General features: G+C 43.6%; 1 protein-coding gene across 1 annotated transcript; it reads right to left on the bottom strand.

Moving 5' to 3' along the window:
- Nucleotides 1-1,850: 1,850 nt before the first annotated feature.
- On the bottom strand, nucleotides 1,851-7,980 carry Gkn2 (gastrokine 2). The gene is made up of 6 exons (NM_025467.1): nucleotides 7,938-7,980; nucleotides 6,000-6,053; nucleotides 5,451-5,588; nucleotides 3,875-3,985; nucleotides 3,063-3,219; nucleotides 1,851-2,124 (listed from the first exon to the last, which is right to left on the bottom strand). The coding sequence occupies exons 1-6, from the start codon at nucleotides 7,947-7,949 to the stop codon at nucleotides 2,042-2,044; spliced, it is 555 nt and encodes a 184-aa protein (NP_079743.1). The 5' UTR covers nucleotides 7,950-7,980; the 3' UTR covers nucleotides 1,851-2,041.
- Nucleotides 7,981-18,544: the final 10,564 nt, after the last annotated feature.

The raw sequence follows: 18,544 nt of genomic DNA, 5'->3' as shown, positions 1-18,544 counted from the left end.
TATAACGATAGAAAAGCTGGACTGACCTAAGTTATTTCATCATTATCAGAAACCAGAGAGCTCAGCTTTGTCTTGGCTCACCAATGCATTCATTATGTTTATAATGAATTCAAAATAATGCTGAATTCATTCATTGAGTCAAGAATCCTAGCAGGTAATTCTGTAATGAAGTAATGGGGTCTCCATCTTCTAACCCCAGCATCTATGAATGAACAGACCATCTTCTCCCCTCGGATGAGCAACTGGAGTGTGTATAACACACAGGGTTTTAGCACTCCGCCCCTGCCTCCTTTGGCAGGCAGGCTCCAGATACAGCTGATCTTCCCTGCCTGTTATGACCTGTGGCCTTGTCCAGCATTTGAGACCTTCTGGTCCAGGCTCCATCTTTGCTCATGACCTTGGGTCTGAGCATCCCTGGATTAAAAGGTTGATATACACTTCCCTTAGCTCTTAGACAGGGCTAACTACAAGGAACTGTAGCAAGGCCCCAGCCTCCCTCAGAGGGATTGGGATGTAGAGACAGCAAAATGAGAGAGCAGACCTTGTAGCCCTGCTTTCAAAGTGGAACCAGCATGGCTAAAGCAATGGGGAGCAGACCTATCAGAGCAAACCCCAGGAGGTTTCTGATGCTAACACCCTCCCTGCACCCAGCCGACCATCCTGGCCACAGGAGCCAGCTGGGGTCGTCTCCAGAGACTTTATAGTTAAAACCAACTCATAATCAGAGTTGTCTCTGTCTCTCTGGAAACGAAGCTGAGATGGGGACCCTGGGGTGGGCTATGGTGCTGCTCCTCTCTCCTCGGGGAGGAAAGCCACGAAGAGGCTGCCACAAAAAGACCCAGCTGAAAGGCAGAAAAAGAGTCCAGGCTCCATCAAGCATCCAGCTCCAGGATGCCCGGTCCTCATCTGCAGCTAGCTCCACAACACTCTCAGCTTACCCTCAACTGTAACAAAACCCCATTTGGGTTCTGTCACTAGCAAACACCTAAACCACACACTATCCTTCCCTTAGCAGTGTATAACACGCTCATTACTACTGTCATCCAACTGTTTACAGAAATGTCCTGTTTCCTCACCAAGAAAATAGCATCCTTAAGTATAGCAGCTTGAGACTCTTAGCCTATCATACCTCAGTGCTAAGTACCCAGAAGGCACTTCTCTGATGCACCTGTCATGGATCAGAGTGAGGACTGGAAAGACTCAGTGACAGAGAGATTTCTGTTTAAATCTCTTTGTTTTGAACTGAACTTGCATCCCACTGCCCAGACTATAGAAGACCTGGCTAATTGATCTTGGAATTGATCTACATGATGAGCTAATTTTAAGCCTTGGACACTTTCCATACACTGTGTTAACTTGGACTCCCAGATTTTCTGATCCTGTTGTTGGTGTTACTGGCCCTTCCTCCCTGGTTACTCCAGGTCAACACATGAGAGAATATTGTTCACTGTGGCCAAGTCTGCCGCTTCAGCAAATTAAAACGCATGTCCTAAAAGGCACCCGAATGGCCCTTAAAGCCAACTCATTGATCAGAAGAGGGAACTTTCTTCATTAGGGCAATGAGGTAATATACCAAGCCCCACCCTCTTCCCAGGAAAGGCATTGCCACTGTCCTTGTCCCTGCTCACCCCTAATGTCTAAACCTTGAGATCTTAGGTGTTCAGCTGGTCTGCAGGGAGCTGCAGAGAGACAGAGGCTCATACCCCACTGGTTAGATTGCACGTGCCCCATCATCTGGACACTTTCATACATTATTTATCTTATATGAAGTCCTTCTATTCACTAAGATCAATGTTGCTTGGCTTCCCACTGTGCCTGCCCATGAAAGGAACAAACACACACGGATATCTGTAAATATATCATTACAGATATATTTTTGATAATAATATCTATAATGATAAATATATCATCACAGATACATATTTTGTGTTATTATTCGATTTCATAAGTAGATGGAATGTTGGGAAGAATTTATTTTGGCTTCTGAGTGGAAACCAAAGGTATATTTCTTTGAAAAGATGAAGCCAGTTGATGGACCATCTTAAAGGTGAATTCCTCCACAGATGGAGACTCCCAGGATCCCCAGGAGTCCAACCTTTGCACAGGCTCCAGTGCTCACCTCTTCTGGAAACGAGAAAAATGTAAAGAAATAGCATTAAAAGTGTGTTTCGATCTAGCAAGCCAGTATTTGCAAGAGGTCTTGACTGCAGGGGTGGGGGACAGAGCTGATAATTTCATAGCACCCAAGATTTTAGCCATAACTTTATTGGCACTACTACTACTACTATTACTGATAATAATAATAATTTAACTTACATAAGACTGCCAGCTCTGGAAGAGTTGATCTGGTGGATGCCATGTGGCTTGGTGCTGACAGAGTGCCTGCTGCCTCTCTAAGTGACTATGAGTGCTGACTTTCTGGGTAAATGGGCAGCAAACGCTAACACCTTCTTTACCTCCCACCACTCTGACAAATGTGTCTTGTTTTCCACTGGTTCTGATCACTTTGCCACAGTCAGTGCAAAACTCAGTGATGGTCACGTTGCCCTGTGACACCCGGCTACTGTCCCCTGCCTGTTCATGGGCTCTGCCTTCTCTTTCCTGGAATGCTTTATGCCGGATCCTGGCAACATTCTTTGCCACCTCTAGAGGATACTGCTTGAAGGATGCTTTGGAAGTGTTTTGTTTTGTTTTGTTTTGTTTTGTTTTGTTTTGTTTTGTTTTGTTTTGTTTTAACATGGAACACTTATGTGTGATAAAGGAGGATCCCAGGGCTCCTCTTGATGCCCAGGAACCCTGTCTGACCCCATTTGCCATTTGTCACTCAATCATTTTCCCACTCTACTGTGTCCCGTGGAGGCAGAGCTTTGCCCATTTCTGTATTACTTTCTCTAACGGTCCATGCACGTCATAGAAATAACTATTAAGTTAAGTTATTCCTGAAGTAACTGAACAAAGTCATGTTCTCACTTATGCGTAATTCACACAGCCCCACCCCCACCCCCCTGGACTGTGTGGCATGCAGAAGTCTCCAGAACTTGTTTGGCTTCAATGGTACTCACTTGGCTTTGTAGCCACCTCACCCTCATACAGGGGCATGTGCTTGCATAGCTGTCGAATAGGCGACCCAAACAGGAACCAGTCCACCTTCGTGATCAGAGACTTCAGAGGGTTGTACCTGACCCAGGTATACTCTGGGGAGTCGATAGCATTCATTGTCTAGATGATGTAACAGAGAAGAATGGTGTTGAAGACACTGGGAAGCATAGTGGACCGTACTTTACATTGTAAATGGCTTTCTCTGTCCAGTTTTTGAATAAAGGGCATTCTGGGATCTCAAGTCATTTTCTCCTCTGACTGCTGTGTCTGGAAAAAAGCTCGTTTTTACCCACAGTGTATTACTGCAATGAAACTTGCAAAAGAAGGTAAATCGGCTGATAAAGGAGGATAGATGGGGCCGTGTAGACAGGATCAGAACTCAGTGTCTAACTTCAGTGTGCTGTGTGGAGATTCTCACTCTTTGGTATTATTTGTCTGTGTCATTGATCCATCACTGAATAGCATAAATGTACTCATTTTCAACTGAACACTGGATCTAAGATCTCACCTCTGAGAAGAGAGGCTTGCCAGCCTCTCTCCAAAGACAGTCCATTTAAGTTCTTAAAAGTCCATGTACTCTGGGCTCTATGATAAAAACTGCACCGCCATGAGCTTCCATGCCTCCCTCTCCCAAACATGAGGACACATTGGAAAGGTGAGCATTGTATGCATGGACATATATATCATGGTCTACAGTCTCATTCTCATGAGACAGTGACGTGGGCAGAAGCACGGGCTGGATCAGGAGCAGAGTTCTCAAGGAACCCCAAATTACCTGCTTCTCGTAGAGGAACCGTTGGAGTTTGTCCAGAGCAGGGATGGCTTTGTGGTCCATCTTGATGACGTAACAGGCTCTCCGGGAGAGCACCCGGGATGCGATGTAACCCTGAAGGGGAAGAGCAGAGTTACTGACTCCACAGTTTCTGGCATTTAGATTTGGTGGGGTTGACATTGAGTCTTAGCAGAAAAGACCGAGTATCTACTATGAGTCAATGCCATTGTCAACTTAGTCTGTTCCTCAATTTTGATTAACTACAATTCAATATCATAATGACTCCACATGTGGCTATTTAAATTCAAATCCATTGAAATTTACAATTCATTTCAGGGTACATTTTTAGTACACAGTAGTCACAATGTCTAGAGACTTCCCTTCCAGAAAATTTGAATGTACACCATCTCTGCCTGGCTTGAAGTTCTTTCTCGTAGGTCACGTTGTTCTAGAAATCTCCTAGGAAGGCTATGTCTACCCTCATGCCACATGCCTTTCCTGTTATCCCCTTTCCTCCCTCACTTCTCTTTCTCAGACTCTATCCACATGCTGGAGGGGGTTCGAGGAAGCTGTCTCGGAAACACACAGGTGTGAGGAGTTTGACATGAGGAAAGAGCACAGGTTGTCATGACATTTTGACCTTGAAAGGAAAATTTCTCTGTGATGCTTCAAATACACAAAACCCATTCTAGTTCCTAGTTTTCAATTCTCAGAAGTTTTAGTAACTAAAGCCAGGCACTAGACCGAGGCATTGCGGTCAATGATGGAGGAGAGGGTTAAACGAAGTCTCCACAGCTGATCTTTTAAAAGCCACTTTGGGGATTTCCATGAAATCTATGTAAAGATAATTGTAGTTGTCGAAGACTTGGAAGAATCTATGCTTTTAAAGGTGGCATGGAACCCCTAGTACCACCAGGAAGAAAGCATGCGAGAGTTTCGAGAAAGAAGAGGAGGAGAGTAACTCCAGTGTGGGTGTCTAGGCTGGCTGTCTCCAGGTAAGGTGTCCCACAATAGACATGAGTCTACTATGATATAGTCATAGTAGATATTAGTCTATTGTTAGAGAAAGACATTAGCAAACTAATCCAAATCAGTAAATGAATGGAGAACAATAAGCTTTCAGAGCAGGTTTCTAAGTCTTATTCTTAACTCAGTAACCAATACTGGGAAGGCCTTCTAGAAAGTGTAATGTTGTCTGTACTACATTAGTAATTGAAGTGTGTGCATGGTTCTGGGTTTCTGATCACTTGAGATTGACCATTTTCTGTGTTTTGTGCCAGAACTTCTCACTTAGTCGTCCCACTGGCACTTTCCAGTTCTGGGCATTGCTTTGAGCATTCTTCCTGTTCCTGTCTGGGCCACAATGGGATATTATTGTTGTTGAGTAAATGTATTTCTTTCCTTAGAAGTGGTTTTATTTGCTTCTTTAATTATTTAATGGGAAAGGAAGAAGTGAAAAAATGTAAAGGCTTGTAAAGATAGAATAATTAAGTAATAAATATAATTTAAATATGTACTACAGAGCTGACCCCTGCCCTTTACAAAACAAATCCTACATCAAGCTCCCTTCTCGGCTTACATGCTTATAGTCAAAAATCGTGGTGGAGGAGCACGAGCCTGAGTGGATGTTGATGGTGGCCGTGTTCTGCTGGTTGTCGATGGTCACTGTCTCCTGGATATTGCCTCCATTTTTGCTTGGGACGAAGATATTAAAAATCTAGAATTGACAATAAAGCCAAATTAAATTTCCCACAAAGAGTGTGCATTTGAAAAGCAGGTCTTTCACCAAGATAAAACCTCTGACTTCAGTGGACAGTTCACTGGAAGCCCATATGAAGCTCATGCTGAGGCAAAGCTCGTGCAGAGACAGAAGCACAAAGCTTCTCTCACTGGTTTACTATATTATGTATGGGAGAGCTGGAGCGATATCTTTGGAAGGGAAATGGGAGTGCCCGTGCATTGGTTTGCACTGTGAAAGTGTGGCCGGTAGAAACAAATGAAGACCACTTCATCCTTTCCGTTATTGGGATCCCATCTCACAGAAGACGCGTGGACTTCCATGGTCCTTGGGATGACCTGGTCTCACATAGTTCTTGTCTTACCCCATAGCTCTAAGAAGCCAACTCACCTCCTCTGCCTGCGATTGTATTCCAAAGATGGACAGCACCACCAGAAATGCCACCTGGAAAAACACATCAACTCTGAGTCATCCATTGAGAGGATCAGCAGGAGACCGAGGGCCATCCTAGGTAACCAGCAGTCTATTTTTCTACTTTAAAAAGTAGACAATACATTTGCCCACTCAGTAGGCACTTGTTGAGCTCCTGCGATCTGTTAGACGCACGGTTCTCTTAGACTACCCACTCCCCAGCATGGTATCGTCTAGATGGTGGAGAATCTTGGGTGGATGAGCAAACTCATGAGAAGAGAGGGACCTGGTGTGAGTTACACTGGCTTTCCATTAGTGGATAAGTTATGTCCTCTGACCTAAGGGGAAAGCCTGCACTCCTTGACACTGAGGGAATGAACCCTTTAACACGAATCTGCGAGTGACCTGAACATAGTGGGTTTCTAAGCACAGCTTTGGAAGGAGGACACAGGGAGCACACTTAACCTCTGACACCAAGGAAGGTATCTATCTGCTGCCATAGCCTGAATCTCTGACACCAAGGAAGGTATCTATAGGTGCCATAGCCTGAATCTTGGTAGTTCTATGGACATGGCAGGAGCAGTGGGCCAGGGACCTACATAGACACAGCTCTGATGCTCTGACCAAGTCTGACCCAACCTCAGCAGCAGCTGCTGCCTTCTCTCTTCTGATTGCTAGTGAACTCTACTGCCAGGTTCAGACACTGGTGGGTGGAAGGTGTGTGGAAGGATAGAATCTTCCAATAACTGCCTGTAGGGACATTCTACACTCCTTTCTATCTGTTTCCTCATATTTATCTTCTGGGGTGCCCCACAGTGGAGACTCTAACTACAATCTCCATGCAGACCACCTGCAGGCCACTTACATGGGGCTCTTTGCACTCCACCTCAGGCCAGCTCTGTAGTTCCAGGTGGCCTCTCTATATCCTATTTATTGGGTCTAGACTAGAAGTTTGGACAAGGGAATCAACTGGCCAGTTTAGTGGATGGCTAGAGAAAGCACAAGAAGTGTCCTCTGTCCCCAGATCCCCCCTACCCACATCAAGGTTGATACATCTTTGCTATAAGTTTTTACTTTAGGCTTAAATCTCCTCCTGGAAAACCAAGAGGCCCTGGGAGAGGACACTGTTAAGCTGACTGTTTTTGTCACTTTAGGGTTGGCACTTAGCTTGCAGCTTTCTCTTCTAGAAGTTGAGTGAAAACAAGAGGCAGAGTTTGGGGGAGAGCTTCCATCCTGTATCCGGGCAAAACTACCAGAATCCGGTATCAGACAGGGATGTGGGGAGAAGGAAGTCATTAAAGAGTTTGTTTTAGCTGAATAAAGAACTTAGACAAGCAGCACTCGGCTGTCTTAAGTTCACCCCTCTACTACTGTGCACAGGGCCCAAGAGACAGAACCCACACCCTAAGTCCCGAGCTTACAGATCAGGAGAATCCAGTCCCCTTTGCCTCAGTGTCTTCAAGTTTACATCGAGGACAGCAATACCTGGTCTACACTATCGGCACAACAAGCAGAGGTAATCACCCATGAGAAAAGCTTGGGTTCAGCATGGTTTGGGGGTAGCTGCTATCACTCTTATTACAGACAATGTTTTTAAAGTAACGATTCTCTTTCCTGGCAAATGGGATTGCTCCCAAATGCCTAAACCCCTCACAAAGTGATGAGAAGGGATTATTATTAAATACACCCTCCAAACAAAATCTCTACAGATTTCCTTTTTTCCCCCTTTGTACATCTTGAATAAACCTAAGAAATGTAGACAACGGACACGCAAATATTCAACATTCCCACCCCAGACGCTGTTAATTCAATCACAGCAGCATAGAAGTGCAGAGAGTTTGTCCGAGACCCTCGACATCCGAAGCACGTTGGCTACAAGCAGCAGCAAGAGAACAGAGAAGACGAACGCATACTCACGAGGGGTTTCATTTTGCCTGAAGAGAAGTTGCTGGAGCAGTGTGGATGCCTGTGCAGCGTCCGGCCTTTATATGGGCTTTAAGATGTGGAAATCTCTTTCCTAAGTGGTCATGTCAGAAAAGATGTAATCCGTACCTCTGACACACCTTAGCAAACTCCCTTATCAGGACTGAGACCCAACCACATCCCAGGTATCAGTGAAGTCTGTTAGTTTGTACTGAAAACTCCCCATTGGTCACTCTGCAAACACTCCGTTTATCTCTCAGGTTTGCACTGGTTGAGTTCCGCCCTGTAATGATACTTCAGGACACTTGTTCTTCACACACAGACACTAAAGGTGTCTTGCTCGCCCAAATGTAAAGTCCTCAAGACTTCTGGGCCCCATTCAGGGTCCCTTCAACACCATTCAGCTTACCAACTTTGTCTGCCTTGACATTAGACATGAAAAGATGAGGTAAGGATAGTGGCTGGGAGCTTTTCTTGAAATATGGACAGCCCCATGCCTGTCTTCCCTTCCTTTAGACTCAGTGTGACCATCTGCAGATTCACGAGGAACAAGATTTGAGAGTCAACCAGCAATGGCCAAATGTGCACCAGGGACAGAGGAGGGACACACCTCCACTTACCTTAAGAAAGTGTCAGATTTTAAAAAGATTGAGAGAAGAACAGAGCTTCGGTGTTTTGGTTTTTTTAATGTCACAGTTAGCATTGTGAGGGGATAATGACCACAATAAGGCAAAGGGAGGTTTTGGATTTTAAGACAACTGTCAATTGTGAGCTATTGAGCAAGGAGATAACATGAATAAGCAAGATTTTGAAGAAGAAAGTTTTTAGAAGTGTGCATTTAGGGGTGGCCTGGTTCCAGAGAACTCTGCTGCCGGGACTGCTCAGCTGGGAATGGCAAAGGGCGTGTCTTTACTAAGTGTTTCTGAGGTCCTTGCGGCAGGAAGGACTATGGTTCTGTAGAACATCTGCTCTCCCATCCATGGCTCCATTGACCCAAGAAAGCAAGAAGGCCAGGACACTAGACAGGATTGCTTTCAGATGTGTGCGTAACCGTCTGCTGCCTCATTTTACCATCCCCAGGAAATCCAAGTCCATAGGTCTAATGGTGAGACTATTAGCATTATGGATCATGTTCCAGCACCTTCTAAACACAGTGCACATATTAACTCAGTTCTTATGGTCCTGCTCCCATTTCCGAGGCAGGAATACCAAGATTCAGGAAAGCTAAAGTAACTCCTTGGGACTGCACAGCTTCCAAAGGTCGGAGCTGAGACTTGAGCCCAGCCTGATGCCATAGACCGTCTCCTTAATCACAAGTCCTCGGAGACTGCTGTGGGACAAGCACGGCTTCTCACCTTGCTGTTGCGGAACTGGGTTCTGAATGTAGATTGTTGCCATCTTAAAGATAGCCTTGGAATGTCAATCTCAGCACTTGGGAGGCAGAGGCAGGCAGGTCTCTGTGAGTTCGGGATCAGCCTGGTCTAGAAAATGAGTTCCAAGACACCCAGGACTGCTACACAGAGAAACCCTGTCTTGAAACACAAACACACACACACACACACACACACACACACACAATTGTGAGGCTTGGCCACAACTCAATGAAACCTTCACTAGGAGAATGTGAAGCTAGCTGCGATGTTCCCCCTGCCTACGCCTCACTGATGCAAAGGGGGTAAAATCCCAGACACAGAGGGGCCTGTCCTGAGCGTGTCCATGCCTGTGCCTGCTGAGTCACAGCGGGTCTATGCTATGAGGCACTGTGGGCAAGTGGACCTCCTAAGCTCCCACAGAGCTGTTTCAACTCCTGCAAGCATTGTTCCGTATCATTTTTGCTTTAAAAAGTGTTTCCGATGTCCTTAATGCATTTTCCTACATTTTCTTAAAATCCCGCTTTTTGAATTTAAGTTTACTATTACTTCTGAGCATAGTATGAGGTCCCAATACATTTTTTTCCCCATTTAGACATCTAGAAGTTCCAACATCTGCTAGTGAATAGCTGTTTGCCTCTAACGTCTAAGGCCACTCGGGGTCCATGGAAATAGCCTCCTGCTTGCTGCTATGCCGCCTCACTGGTTCAGTTATGCTACCCAATGACAATGACCCCCAGATGCACAGATGGGTCTACACCCCGTAGGTCAGGTCTCCCAGTGCTGCTCTTTCTAAATGTTCCTGTCTGCGTCCTCAGCTACTGATTTTTCCTTTTTGTTGATTTCTGCTTTGGTTCTGGTAGAATGACTGCTGTCCTTTGCCTGATGCTTAAACAGAGTCTCACCCCTTTACATAGAGTCTTTTCTGCTATTTTTAATGGAAGCATTAGGCAATAATGTTTTTACCGCTAAGTACCTTTAAAAAAAAAACAAAACTTAATTCCTACTGTGATTTTTTTCTCATTAACGCAGTTATTAAGATATTTTTCAATTTCCTATACAAAGTTCTGTTCCCTCCCTCTCTTCCTCCCTCTCTACTTCCCAATCAGCTCTTTTTACGCATATTTTTCTCTTAAAAAATTCTTCATGTCTTTAGCATACACACTTGAAGACATCCTTGATTCTTCTGCTGTCTTTCCTCTGTAAAGCCTCTCTTCCTGCCCATTCCTTCACAACTACACACACCCCATTGCTGTGACCTAGAAAGAACGTTTATGCCAGCTTCAGTAAGGAACAAATGATCTTAGCCATTGTGGCAGGGGTAAGATAGAATCTCAGAGTCTTCCTCCTGTGCCTTTCTCTGATGGCCAAGGATGTTGAACTTTTTTTTTAAAAAGTGTTTCTCAGCCATTTGAGATTTCTCTGTTGAGAAATTCTCTGCTTAGATCTGTACCCCATTATTAATTGGATTATTTGGTTTGTTGATGTCTAGTCTCTTGCATTTTTTAATATATTTTGTATGTTAGCCTCTGTCAGTGTGAAGTTGGTGAAAATCTTTTCCTATTCTGTAGGCTGCATCTTCAGTTGGAATATAATGTATGAGAGAAAAATTAACATAAAAAATAACAAATAAATAGGAAGAAATTCCTAAATCTCTATGCATGGCACATGAGCCTGTGTTTTAAATTTGTGTGATGTCCAGTGCAGATGGTTTTTGTGGTGGGCAGTTCTCCTCTAGTTCATGACCCATATGGTTCAGCTTCCTTCCTATATGGCTTCCTTGTCCTCAGTATGTGACCTTGTGGTCATCCTAGCACCATTCAAGTGACAGAAGTATGGAACAATGGTATGAAGAAAACACATCTGCTCTTAACTTCTTCAGACTGAAGGTGACCACCTGTGCCCATATCTCCTGGTAAAGAACAGTCACTTGGTCCCATCTAGACATGAGGGATCCACCATCCCATCTTCAGCATCATTAACCCTGTCTAGATGTGAGGGATTGGCTGTCCACCATCCCATCCTCAGCATCACTGACCCTGTCCAGATGTGAGGGATCAGCTGTCCACCATCCCATCCTCAGCATCACTGACCCTGTCCAGATGTGAGGGATCAGCTGTCCACCATCCCATCCTCAGCATCACTAACCCTGTCCAGACATGAAGGATCAGCTACCTATCATCTCATCCTTAGCATCATTGACCATCATTGACATGGAGGATCTAATATGAACCTTTCTTCTTTTGAAGCTGATTATCCCAGGAATTTGTCATAGCGACAGAAAACTGAGTATCACAGCAGGAAAGGAAAGAAAAAGCCTGTAGGTGCAGAAGGAAGTTCATCTACTGAATAGAGTGCCCCAAAAGCCACACAGCCCACACACTCGGGTGCCCTTTCCCTGCATGTTGTTGACACCTAACCTCCTTTTACTGTGTTCCCCTCCTTCCATGCTCCCTTTATGACATGTCTTTCCTCTCTCTCCCCTGCATTTATTTCTTCTCTTTCTTCTGTTCTTAACAACCATCTGTCTAGTGATTATCATGGGAGAGGTAGTCTGAGGCCCAAAGATCTCTGCTCGCTGAAGACTCACTGTCTGCCAGAAAATATAAATAACTTCTAAAAACAGTAAGTGTGAATGTGTGGGATTAGAAATACACAAGAATCCAAAATGAAGAGTGTCGTGGCCGGATGTATAAACAAGACAGATCACATCTGCAGTGTCTATTGCTTTCTGTAAAAATGATAACTCATGTCCTGTGATGACCTTGAAGTCTTTCCGATTTATCTTGAAGAGTTCGCTTGTTGCAGAACCCACAGTTAGACCATAACATGTGTGGCCCTGGCTTCTGCTCTGCCTATGTTCCCCTTCAACAAGGTGAGTCAGCTACCAAGTTCTTATGTAATGTTGGCTATATGAGCTGTAGAACATCACTACTCTTTAAAAGTCAGATGTAAAAGCAAAATTTGTTTAATACATATGAGAGGCAAGGGATAATATCTTCAACTCCCAAAGGTGTTTTACAAATCCACAGGAAATTACTGACCACTGGCCTTCCTTTATCAGGCAAATCAACAGAGTGGAGGAGTGATGACTGGGAAAAGCTGAGATGCTGAGGCTCTGGCCACTCCTGCCAAGATCTGGGCCTTTTGGTGTGTGTACATCATGACTGTCAGATGGAGAAAAAGAGCAGAGAGCTCCTCACATCATCTTCAGACTCTGACAAGCTGGCTAACAAAATATACCAAGAACAGTGGCCGACAGAGTAAGCTCAGAGTGGGAGCTACCTAAAGTCATGACTATTACCATAGATAAAGTAATTGCAGAAACAGTAGGGAACTGGGGATTCAGGCAGAACTATTAAGTTAAAGTAAAACAAAGATATCAGGGGAAATCTCCAAATGTAATAATTTTAAAAATCACTTTTTTAGGTTAAAGAGGAAGCCATATAGAAATTAGAGATGTTTTTAATTAAATGGACATAAAAATACAGTATAAAACTTGTAAGATTCAGCTTCAGTAGTGTTTAGAGAAACATTATGTGAAATGCTTATGTTAGGATGTATGCCTTAAGAACTTTTAAAACAGGAGCAGGAAAGATGTCTCAGAAGTTAAGAGCCCTGGCTGCTTTTTCAGAGTGCCCAAATTGATTGCTGGCACCCACAAAACAGCTCACAACTGTCTATAATTCCAGTTCTGGGGGACCCAGAGCCCTCTTCTGACATGCATGGGACCGGCCACCCACACATACACCCAGCCAAGGTACCCATACACATAAAAAGGTAAGTTTTAAAAAAAAGAAACTTGAAAACAAATATCATAGTTACTCCAAAATAACCTCAAGCAGAAACGAAAAGGACGAGAGCAGAAGCCAGAGGGGCTGGAAATGGACGGTAGGAGTGAAGCGTGAGAATCCGCAGTGGCTTGTGTAAACTGTCAGGGAGGCTCAGCCCTGCAGCCAGACTGTCCAAGAGAAGAAAGAGGGAGGGTATCAACTCTTCCCACCAGGGATGAAAACGGGGGGACATTGCTGTACCCCTAGACCCACTGAGACATGGTAGGAAAACATTCAACATCTCTGCATCCACCAACCCAACCACCCAGAGGAAATGGCCAGAGTGTGCCAATGACTGGCTTTAGTGTCCATGTGATGGGTAAACTGGGGCCTACCCATGTGGCTGTGGTACCTGGTGGGTCACATGCCCTGAGTTCTAAGGTCATTTGTCATTCCTCCTGCATGGCCCTTGGCATCTCCCCCTATTCAATTTGTGAAATAGAGCGCATGGATTTTTCTCTGGGCAAAATGAATGGCAGCTCCTAAGTATCTGAGGGTGACTGGGAATAGAAATGGAAGTAAAACAATTATTTTAATGGTCATTTTTAAACTAACAATGAAGCTCCAAAAAGCATTCTCTCTAACAAATTAGATGACGTAATAAGAGGACTGGCCACTTCCTCAGTTGAACAAACTTAGCATGACCACTGGTACTAACCTGTGCATGAAGAGTATCTGTATCAACTGAAAGTAATATATATATATATATATATATATATATATATATATATATATATATATATACATATATATTACATATCTCTCAAAACTGTCTGAACCTCTTTTTTGTGTGTGTGGTTTTTCAAGACAGGGTTTCTCTGTGTAGCTCTGGCTGTCCTGGAACCCACTCTATAGACCAGGCTGGCCTCAAACTCAGAAATCTGCCTTCCTCTGCTTTCCAAGTGCTGGGATTAAAGGCGTGCACCACCACTGCCTGGCTGAATCTCTTTTCAAGATATTTTTGAACCATTATAAGGCAGAGATGTAACAGAAATCCAGTTAAAGTTAGTATGGCAGGAGGTAGTCAGGTGAGTATGAATATTTTGAATTGGGAGTCCATGTAAGGAATAGCTTTCTCTAGACCATACTCTATCAGTCAATCTTCTGTCTATTTTTTGAATAATTAATGTCCAAAAACCATTTTGAGTTAAAGAATTTACATGATAAGTAGTGTGCACCTGTTGTATCAAAGTGGCAGCTGAGGCTGACATAAATCCCACCCTCTAAGATAAGTGCAACAGTAAATCTCTCAGGCTGTGAAAAAGCATTATCTATCCATTTTAATGCAAACACAGCAAAATCCTCATATCGAGGCAGGGAAAGATTACAGGTAGCAAACCATAAGGTGGCTAACAGACAATGAGAAAAATATTAGGGCTCATGGTGGAATTAATTAAATAGTATTTTTATATCAAATGTTATATAGACACCCATTTTCAGTAATTTTACATCCCCTCTATCCCCCCCCCCCTTGGGTATAGAATAGCAAAGGTGAAATAATACAGGGTTTCAGTCCATCCGGTGTGTCAGGAGTCATGTCCTCAGCGTCTTCCCGTGATTGGGAGCTGACACACGTGGAGAGCTGGAGACATTGATGGCTGAGGTGGGCATGGAGGAAGGGCAGGAGTGGAAGCTTTTGCCTCTGTGTAAATTAGGGAAGACCTGGCACAGTCAATTGGTCTGACATCGATGTACGTCCTGTGAAAACATACAAGCAAAACTTCTCCCAGAATGCAACATCAAGTTCTTTTTATTATGTAGTTAGTAGATCTTTCTTTTATCTTATTAGAGGTTTGGGGTAGGTTTTATATTAACATGTTTAAAGGGGGACCTATAGTTTGTTTTGAAAATATAATAAGGAGATGAGTATTTATAATCTCCTTTTTATAACTTAAATATTTGAGTCTTTAAAGCCTGAAGTGCTCTCTCCGTAATAGCCTGTTCTCAGAGAGTACGGGGATGCCAGGGGGGTGTTCAGAAGATTTGGCCATTTTCACAGCCCTTGGCTTCCCCGAGATTATAAAACAGTAAAACAAATGCTGTGCCACATCTTAGAAAGCTTCCCCGGGTCAGCGTCTAAGTATCGTAGACTGCAAGCACATACTCAAGCCCTGCGGGTTAATGCCACGGGGAGACCATGCACAGGGTATGCACGGCGTGAGACATCCTAGGCAGTTCTGCAGGATCCTTCCAGCTGCTTTGGAAAGCAGAGAGCAGTCGTGTTTTGATGATGTGGTACACGGCTCTGCTGAGTTGCCTCTGCGGAGAAAGCAACAACCTTGTTAGGGAAGCGACTTTACTGTTACCTTGAACACAGGATCAGGAAACATAGAATGAGCCTGAGCGCGTCCCACAGAGAAGGGCCGATTCCTAGATTGAAGAAAGACTTGTAACTCTGGAAGCAGGCTAGGTTAGGAACGCAGACAGAAGGCAGGAGAGTAATTTTTAACATGGGAAAAATAACTTGACTACATATTAATATACAAGCTAAAGGACTTTTAAAACCAGCAATTTTTGCTATTAGCTCTCTTTGTTGTGTAGGGAAAGATTTTGTGTGAGCATCAATCATCAAGACAGCTTTCTGAGGGGAAGCCATAGGGAAACATTAGTGTCTCAGGGCAATGGGGCTGATCTAGTTCTACAAGGGTTAATGAAACTTTAACTTTAGAATTAAATTCTCTTAATGACACTGGGTCAGCATCCAGGCTGAGCATATCAAACAATGGCTTTAACTCAGCTGTTTCTAAGAAAGGACAAGTCCAATTGATATTTTAAAGAAGTTTTTGAAAAATCATTTAGAATTTTTAAATAATAAAACACCTTAATGAATCACCTTTCAGTCAAGCCTGACAGCACAGCCCAGCAGCAGTGAGTCCCATAGACTCTTAAGTTGTCCTTTACGTTTTCCCAGGAGGCCTTGGGAGATGGCCTATGGTCAGATATCCCGGGAGAGCCACTCAGGGTTACATTATTTTGTTGCTTCTGTCTTCAAGTTAGATTCCTTCTCCAATGTCAATTTTTTCCTCCTCTGATTCATTGCTCTCTCCTCCTGAGCCGTCTTTCTCATGCTTCTCTGTCAAGAGAGAAACATTGGTTTTAGAGACTGAAGGAGACATCAATAAAGGAGTCCCTTCAAGCGGGGGAGCAGAGCTCTTCATCACCTGCCAATGCCTGCTTGTGCGTATTCCAAACAATAAGTGCAGTAAGAGCTGTGTCCACTCTCTATGAACCACTTCTTAATATCTATCTCTGCTGTTTTCCATGTTTTAATATCTAAAGTGCCTTGGTCTAGGAAACCAAGGGTTAGCTGACCAAGCTGGAGAAAACCAATAAGCTGAATAGTGCTAACCTTAATTTTCTTTTCTTTTCTTTTTTTAAAAAATATATTTGTTTAATAACACCAGAGAAAAATCTTTTGTCCTTAGATTCACCTTGCCCTATTTTGGTGGGGTGATGCTTAACAGGAGGGATCCTCTGCCCAAAGCTGTAGTTAATTTATGGGGTCAGCCTTCCCAGTTGACCAGAGCCCTCACCCACAGTGGCAAGAGCTTTACAAGGTCAACCTTCCAGCTGACAGGTGCCCATACCCACAGTGTCAGGCACTTTATGGGGTCATTCTTCCAGCTGACGGAAGCCACCACCTACAGTGGCAGGCACTTTATGGGGTCAGCCTTCCCAGCTGACAGGAGCCCACACCTACAGTGCCAGGTGATTCACAGGGTCAGCTTTTGGCCCATGGGGGTCAGCTCTTGGCCGAAGGAGGTCTGCTATTGGCCAACTAGAGCCTAGGCAAACTCAACTCCAATTACTCACATTGTTTCTCCTGTCTACTCAAAACATAGGGGACCTACCTCCTCATGTCCCTGTTCAGGCACCAGAATGCCAATGGCCAGCTTTGGCATTGATGTGGTGGGTAAACTGAGGCAGGCAACCATTGGGGTCACTGCTTGGAGTTGCTGATGGGGGTGGATCCAGATGCCTATACCAGATGCTGCCAATGGCAGCTAGCAATTAGAGAAGTTATTTAGCAGGCTTTTCTCTAAGTGTGCAAGGCTTAATTTATTGGGGCTGGCACTCTCTGTGACCAGCAGAAAAACTATGAACTGTTTAAACTCCTAGGGACGGCAAGAAAGAGAAGAAAGAAAGTTCACACACTCAAACGTAAACATACACACACATGCACACACACACACACACACACACACACACACACACACACGACACAGGTTGAGTGGATAAAACAAAAGGCAGAGTTCAATAATTTCATACATACAAATGTATACATATATGCACACATACATACATGCAAAACTCCAGACAGATACACACATTCACACATAAAATGCTTAGAGTAAAGCTTCAACAAGCAGGCTCCAAACATTGTACACATACGCATGCATTCATATACACACAGATGCTGGATGGAGCAAGCTCCAACACACCCAGACAAGCTTTATATATATGCATACATACACATAGTTGACGAATGGGAAGAACAATGTCTCAGCCCTTATTCTTTATTTATATTTCCTTCCACAGCTTATATACCCCAGCAAAACCTTTCAAGCAGTATACAATTACAATGTGATTACATTTTAATTTTTTCCTAGTGAATGCTAGTGGGGAAAAAAAAACAGTGTGTTCCCCAGTACCTTTACAAGAAATAATATTACATTGTACAGGTAGAGAAAAATTATTCCCCAAACCCATGCACATTCATAACTAAACAACTTGTTATAGATTAATGAAGTGTAAGCAAGCAAGGGAGTTGTCTCAACCCATTTCTCTTACTGGCAGGCAGCAATTTGCCATTACAAAGAAAGTAATTATTTTATTATTTTTCTTTAAAAGTAATCTTGTAAGAATCTTACAAGAATCATAAATCTAAACTTTTATCTACAAACCAGTCATATCTACCTTAATTCCCCAGAATGCATATTTATTCATCAGTAATTTTTAATAAATCGCATCAGGAAGCTGAGGACAAAAAAATGGGTGTAAGAAATCAATCATCACCAGTTCAGCCTCAGTAAGAGTCATGTCAGCCAGGGCTGCCATTGTTCTTGTTCCTGACCATAAAAGGTCCCTAGCTTAACTAGTAAGAGTGTGCGTTTCTGAACTTCATATTGTTCCCTAAGATTTTCTACATCAGAGCCAGCTTCTGTGTAAATTCTCTGCAAAAATGAGAAAGGAGAGAACAAGTTTCAAGTCACTGCTCAGTATGGTGTTATGCTTATGGCAAAATAGGCAGAGATCCTAGAAAAGAAAAGAAAGCCGTCAGACCAATAGCCCATCTGAGTACAGGCAGAGAGACTTCAGAAGTGCCAGCCATATTGAATTGGAGGATTGGAAAACAATACACTGTAACCAAGTGGAGTTATTTTCTGGGATGTAAGAT

The sequence above is a fragment of the Mus musculus genome, chromosome 6, assembly GCF_000001635.26.
Source record: "Mus musculus strain C57BL/6J chromosome 6, GRCm38.p6 C57BL/6J".
NCBI lineage: Eukaryota > Metazoa > Chordata > Mammalia > Rodentia > Muridae > Mus > Mus musculus.
Note: the sequence above shows the minus strand (reverse complement) of the source record. Positions and strands in the feature narration are given on the sequence as shown.